We start from the raw sequence: 5,959 nt of genomic DNA, 5'->3' as shown, positions 1-5,959 counted from the left end.
TTAGAACATCTTCCCATGAGGCCTCGCCCCAAACCCCACCCCTTTTAATCATGGGGACGGTGAGTCTCTGCCTCTTGAGTCCGTCGTATGAGAACCTGGTCTTATCTGATATCCACTCCTCGTTCACCTCCTCGTTGAGACGTGGGAGGATCCTCATGACCTCACCAGTTCTGTGGTCAACGACAATGTTACTACCCACAGCATCAAGAACATCAATGGACTCTGTCTTCCTATGATATGTACAGGTTTTTAAAAATTCGTAAAAAATCTAAATTTGATTGGAATCAGCTCAAACTTTCTACACAACATAAGAACATGTATATGTATCAGGGAATGTTATAAAAATTGAGAATTCTCTACTTTTCATTTTTAGCAAAATTTGGCCCGAGACCATAGTACAGGGACTTTTACCCGATTTTGGAGTAACTTTAAAAAATTTTTTTAAATCCAATTTTGATCGGAATCAGTTCAAACTTTTTACACAGCGTAAGAACATGTATATGCATCAGAGAATGTCATAAAAATTGAGAATTCTCTACTTTTCATTTTTGGCAAAATTTGGCCAAAATCCCTGTACTATAGTACAGGGACTTTTACCCGATTTTGGAGTAAGTTTTAAAATTCATAAAAAATCCAATTTTGATCGGAATCAGTTCAAACTTTCTACACAGCATAAGAACATGTATATGTATCTGGGAATGTCATAAAAATTGAGAATTCTCTACTTTTCATTTTTGGCAAAATTTGGCCAAAATCCCTGTACTATAGTACAGGGACTTTTACCCAATTTTGGAGTAACTTTAAAAATTCGTAAAAAATCCAATTTTAATCGGAATCAGCTCAAACTTTCTACACAACATAAGAACATGTATATGTATCAGAGAATAATAAACTAGACTGATATAAGTACAGTCAGTCAGTCAGTCAGTCAGTACCTTAGTTCCCAGGGTCGAGCAGTGAAGGAGTATGGTTTTGAGGTGAGGGCTCCAACAGGACAAAGGTCAATAACGTTACCCGAGAGCTCAGAGCGGAAGAGTTTCTCAACATAAGTACCAATCTGCATGTCACCACCTCTTCCTGTAGTACCCAAATCAGACACACCCGCTACCTCATTACCAAACCTAACAATGGACGAGTGACACAGGACGATGGTGTACCATGGTACCTGACACAGCGAGTACAATGGATACAACGGGTCATAATGGTCTTCACCAGTGGACCAATGTTCTTATCCTCTACTGCCCTATTTAATATACTAATTAATTAATTAATTAATTAATTAATCAATTACCTTTTTCCGGCAAAGCTGTTATCAACAAAGCGACTTCTATCACTACCAAAAGCCATTGACTGATCCTGTAACACATGATGTAAGTAATGAAACTAGCACTGATTCTTAACACATAAGAACATCTACATATACATGTACATGTACATGTATATGTAGATGCATCAGAATACAATAATAAAAGTGTATACATGTAGATATAGCAATACCTGTAGGTCACACTCTCCTCCTCATGTACATGTACACTGTATATGTACATGTAGATGTACATATACAGTGTACATGCATATACATGTACATGTATCAGAATACAATAATGACAATACATGTATGTACATGTACATGTACCTGTAGGTCACACTCTCCTCCTTGATCACAAATCGGACAATCCAGTGGATGATTGACTAGAAGAAACTCCATCACACCTTCTCTGTAATAATGAGACAAATAAAATGAATAATAAATAAATATAAAATGCATTACCTAGCCCTCCTTGTTGCAGGTGAGTCTGTCCATATCTTCTGGTCCTTCATTATTGGCATCGCACAAGATGCTACAGGCTAAGAATGACATCACATTACATCATATTACATCACATGTATGTCATTCTCTTTACTTTTGCTGATTTCTCAACTTCAACGAGACACATCCGACAATTACCAGCCACTGATAACCTGTCGTGATAGCAGAACCTTGGGATCTCAACACCTGCCAACGCACACGCCTAGAAATATTAAAATACTATTATTATTAAAGTACATGCATACATGTATGTACATGCAACAAAATAATAATACTTATTATTAAATAATTAGTTGCAGCTAGCTATTGTGCTCCTTTCCCCTATTCTCCAGCTCTGCCTCACCTGCAGTACAGTAGTTTCAGGTTCACAATAAACTGGAATATCATTTACATAAACTCTGATCTTTTCAGGTGCTTGTGAGCTGGCTAGTCTCACTTGAGAAACAGCATGTCTTCCTACAATAGCAATACAAATTTTATTTAGTATTTTAGAGTACGTACCAGCTAAAGAAGACGGTCTAGCTAGCAAAGAAGATCTCCTTAGCAGCAAAGAAAGCATCGCCATTTTGTTTGTAGATCACGTGACTTGTTTATGGGCGTGCCCCAATTAGAATGGGCGCGGTTTAAATTAAAATGGCGTATTCCAACCCCAAATATTGCTGCCTTTTTGTTATACAATTACTTCTGTTAGGGATGGATCTCTGTCTTAATTCTCTATCTCTACTACTCTCCTCTTTCTCTCCAGTCATTCTATCAGTAGTATACGCCTTACAAGACTTCTTTCTCGTACTATCATTCATTCTAACGTTCCTAATATTCTTCAACACTTTTACATTCACCAGTGGGCTCATCACTATCCTCCTTAAGAAATTCTCATGGTCACTCTGCACCGGTGTAGCTTATCTCCTCGTTACGATAGCATACCAAATATGGTCGTTAAATAATCGTTGGAACAATCGCTGGGTGTGGTCAGCAGGACTCCAGTTTATGTATGTCCTTCATAAAATGGTCGCCTTGTTTTATTATTACATTTACAAGAGAGGTCTTTATCGTCTATCGGATCCTAAACTCTACCTCCCGAACTCGAATTGGGTCTCTGACAGGATTAGTACTCGTGTGACAGTTGCTGCCATCACATGAAAGTCACATGATAGGAGGACACTAGTACTGGGCATACATCACTTACTGTTTTATCATTTTTAATAATAAAATAATAATAATAAATATAAATCATTGTTCTCGAGGGTGTGGCTCATGAAATGTAAAGGTGTGGTTTCTATGAGAGGGGCCGGGGAATTACCTCAACTGCAGTGAAACTGCTGAAAACTGACATTAACTGCTGAAAGCTAAGCCTTGAGCTGCTGCAGTTTAAAGACAGAGGCAGGTTATTCTCTCTATCTTGTACCTTCAGATCAAGCCCTTCCCCTGTGCTGCATGATGGCTGAACCTTTACTTAAAGATCAAGATGATGAAAGTAAGCTGCTGTTTCTAAAAATAGTAACAATATGTTTATAATTGTAGATCTTGAATCATCTGGTTTCTTCATTGAAAGATCCACCGATTTATCAAAACTATCAGATAAAAGTGAGCAATGGAAATACATGTACATGTACAATATGTAAATGTATTGTTACGTAATGTACGTGTGAATTAGACTAATCTAGTGGGTGTGGTCATTTTATATACTGTGGGTGTGGTTTAGTAAAATGATTCACATAATTTAATTTTAATTTAGATAAAGGTGCCATGTCAACATTAAAACAGGTTCTAGCTAGTGAAGGAACTCGTTCAGACATTCACCTCCTAATGGTGGGCAAAACAGGCCAGGGGAAGTCAACCTTGATCAACAGCTTGATAGAATTAGGAGAAGAGATTGCGAAAGAAGGAGCCGAAACTGACATGTGTACAAGATCAACCCACTCTTATGTCCACCCGGAGCTGTTACCAGATGTCAAGGTGAGGATCGTCGATTCGCCTGGTCTACAAGATATCCATGTTAACGAGCAGCTCTATATTCAAGACATGAAGGTTCAGTGTCAGGAAGTCAGTTTAGTTCTGTACTGTATGAAGATGACCAACCACAGGCTGGCTTATGATGATACATTGGCTCTACGTAGGCTCCATCAAGCGTTTGGTCCTACCTTTTGGAAGAGAGTTGTATTTGTCCTCACTTTTGCTAACAATGAGAGGTGCGATCAGAAGGATAGTCGAGATGAAGACGGTCCAGAGCCTCCATTTACTGACCAGGATGCATGGGCGGAGTTAATAAGGAGGAGGTTTATTCACAGAGTGCGGCTGAGATCTGCTGACATCAACGCTTTCTTGAAACGGAATTGTGAAACAGATGAATATGCTCATTTCATACCAGCTGGCCATTATAAGCCAAATTTTTACAACCCCAACCCGTTGAAGTTACCTGATAGGGACAACTGGCTGCATAATTTGGTGAAATCCGTTCACTCGCAAATCAAAAAACACAACTTTAGCAGGCTGAACTTGAACGACAGTAAGTATTATTTATTCATTTATTTTATGTATTTATTTATTTATTTATTTTATTTTATAGAGGTTCATTTGGCCTTTATTGTTGATAATCATGGTGAAGTTAAAGTTGAAGAAGATGGGACTAAAACGATTAACGATGATGCTAAAGAGTTCATAAAAACCCTTGAAAACCTTGGGTTCTGTACCCTCTACTTCAACGCACTTAGTTCCCAATCCATCAGTACTTTACTTGAGATGCTTCTCCACATCAATGCCTCTCAACTGGCCACATTTGCTTTCGTTCTCCTTTCTAAAGGGAAGACTAGGCACCTTTACGATTGCAACAATGAAATAATATACACTGACAATATTTTTGAGTACTTCCATGACGATCAGTCTCACCTTGCTTTAGTACCAAAGATATTTTACTTCCATTTAGCTCACGTCAAAGAGCCGAGCGAGAAACTTCAGTTTTCGTCAGTTCCTCCTAAAAACTCTATCATACTCATAACATCAGTTGATCAGAACAGCAGTAGCGTAGTCCTCAAGACAGTTAGCAGTAAACTGACTCATGAGGCCAGCATACAGCAGTGTTGCTCTGAGATCCACGAAGAATGCAACAGGAAACATGACAAGGTTTTCTGTGTGTACATCGATAATTTTACTGACAAATTTGTCCTACCAGCACGCTATGTACCTTTCCACTCAAGGTTAGCTGCATGGACACTCTCTTCTCTTATTTAAAATATATCTACAAGTAATTTGCTTTTTTCTCCAAATTAAATTTTATGTTTTTAAAGTTTCTTATTTAATTTCTAGAGCAGAGAAAGAGTATTACAAGAAGCAGCTGGAGTTATACCGCTCAATGTGGTACCCCATACGCTGTAAGACCATCAGCGTCCTCTCAGATAACAAAGAAGCTGTACTCTCCATTGTCCGCCATGAGAGGATTGCTAGGATAGCAGCTTCCTCCGCTAGTATAGTCCTCGGGGGCGGTATGGTAGTCGCTGGTCTCGCTCTCCTCCCATTCACTTTTGGTGCGTCGATTGGTCTATCGGTTGCCGGGGGTGTGGTTGGAGCTACTGCCTCACTAGGAGGGATTGGAGCTTTTATTGCTTCAAAAATTCTATCAAATAAGAGACTCAAGTCGGCCCAGGAGCACATCAGCCTTGACCAGCAACTGAGCATCAGTATCAATGACGTTGCCGCTAAATATAATGAAGCCATGAAGAAATGTGCTGAGTCGGCTCTTGATGGAGGCGAATTGGTGGGAAATGTAGCAGCTGGTGGAGCCCAAAGTCTTGCTAGTCTGGGGCGGGTTGGTATGGGTATCGCTATTGGAATAGAGTCAGCTGCTGAGGCAGGAGCTATTGCTTTACGTACCGGAGCTCGTACACTGGGTGTGGTCCTGGCTGGGGCCTCGTTAGCAGTGACAGTTCCCATTGACCTAGGATTCATTGTGTATCATAGTTACCACATACACAAGTCCTCAAAAGACAAGACTGGGAAAGCTGATAGCAATAAGGTAGTTCAATGGCTCATTAAACAGACTGAGGACATGCTTAAAGGTAAGCTACATATGTTAGTAATAGGTTTTGGCGGGTTTTGAGCAGCTGCTATAAAGAAAGACTGTAGACAAACTTGTAATTAAAGCATTATGAACTA

The 5,959-nt window shown here is 39.5% G+C and overlaps 3 protein-coding genes across 3 annotated transcripts in view; 2 read left to right on the top strand and 1 right to left on the bottom strand.

The window, feature by feature from the left end:
- LOC100637374 (NADH-ubiquinone oxidoreductase 75 kDa subunit, mitochondrial-like) overlaps positions 1-2,402 on the bottom strand; it is a 5,225-nt gene extending 2,823 nt beyond the window's left edge. The window contains exons 1-9 of the mRNA XM_019994677.1: positions 2,312-2,402; positions 2,154-2,266; positions 1,905-2,012; positions 1,772-1,848; positions 1,637-1,718; positions 1,292-1,356; positions 1,166-1,243; positions 936-1,121; positions 8-230 (exon numbers count right to left, since the gene is read on the bottom strand). Coding sequence (XP_019850236.1) covers positions 8-230; positions 936-1,121; positions 1,166-1,243; positions 1,292-1,356; positions 1,637-1,718; positions 1,772-1,848; positions 1,905-2,012; positions 2,154-2,266; positions 2,312-2,375 — 996 coding nt within the window. The 5' untranslated portion in view covers positions 2,376-2,402. The remainder of the gene's footprint in view (positions 1-7; positions 231-935; positions 1,122-1,165; positions 1,244-1,291; positions 1,357-1,636; positions 1,719-1,771; positions 1,849-1,904; positions 2,013-2,153; positions 2,267-2,311) is intronic.
- A 41-nt stretch (positions 2,403-2,443) lies between these two features.
- LOC105312155 (transmembrane protein 138-like) lies at positions 2,444-2,950 on the top strand. The gene has a single exon (XM_011404575.2). It carries the CDS (start codon positions 2,444-2,446, stop codon positions 2,948-2,950), a length of 507 nt encoding a protein of 168 aa, XP_011402877.1.
- Positions 2,951-3,077: 127 nt separating this feature from the next.
- LOC109580980 (uncharacterized) lies at positions 3,078-5,936 on the top strand. The gene is made up of 5 exons (XM_019994627.1): positions 3,078-3,284; positions 3,332-3,394; positions 3,546-4,316; positions 4,377-5,004; positions 5,114-5,936. Exons 1-5 carry the CDS (start codon positions 3,245-3,247, stop codon positions 5,901-5,903), a joined length of 2,292 nt encoding a protein of 763 aa, XP_019850186.1. The 5' UTR covers positions 3,078-3,244; the 3' UTR covers positions 5,904-5,936.
- Positions 5,937-5,959: the final 23 nt, after the last annotated feature.

Source organism: Amphimedon queenslandica, unplaced genomic scaffold (genome assembly GCF_000090795.2).
Source record: "Amphimedon queenslandica unplaced genomic scaffold, v1.1 AMPQUscaffold_13468, whole genome shotgun sequence".
In the NCBI taxonomy this organism is placed as follows: domain Eukaryota; kingdom Metazoa; phylum Porifera; class Demospongiae; order Haplosclerida; family Niphatidae; genus Amphimedon; species Amphimedon queenslandica.
Note: the sequence above shows the minus strand (reverse complement) of the source record. Positions and strands in the feature narration are given on the sequence as shown.

Coding starts and splice junctions, on each gene's coding strand:
- LOC105312155 (XM_011404575.2), top strand. CDS start 2,444: ATGGCGTATTCCAACCCCAAATATTGCTGCCTTTTTGTTATACAATTA.
- LOC109580980 (XM_019994627.1), top strand. CDS start 3,245: ATGATGGCTGAACCTTTACTTAAAGATCAAGATGATGAAA. Junction 4,317..4,376: donor CAGGCTGAACTTGAACGACA/GTAAGTATTATT, acceptor TTTATTTTATAG/AGGTTCATTTGGCCTTTATT. Junction 5,005..5,113: donor TATGTACCTTTCCACTCAAG/GTTAGCTGCATG, acceptor TTTAATTTCTAG/AGCAGAGAAAGAGTATTACA.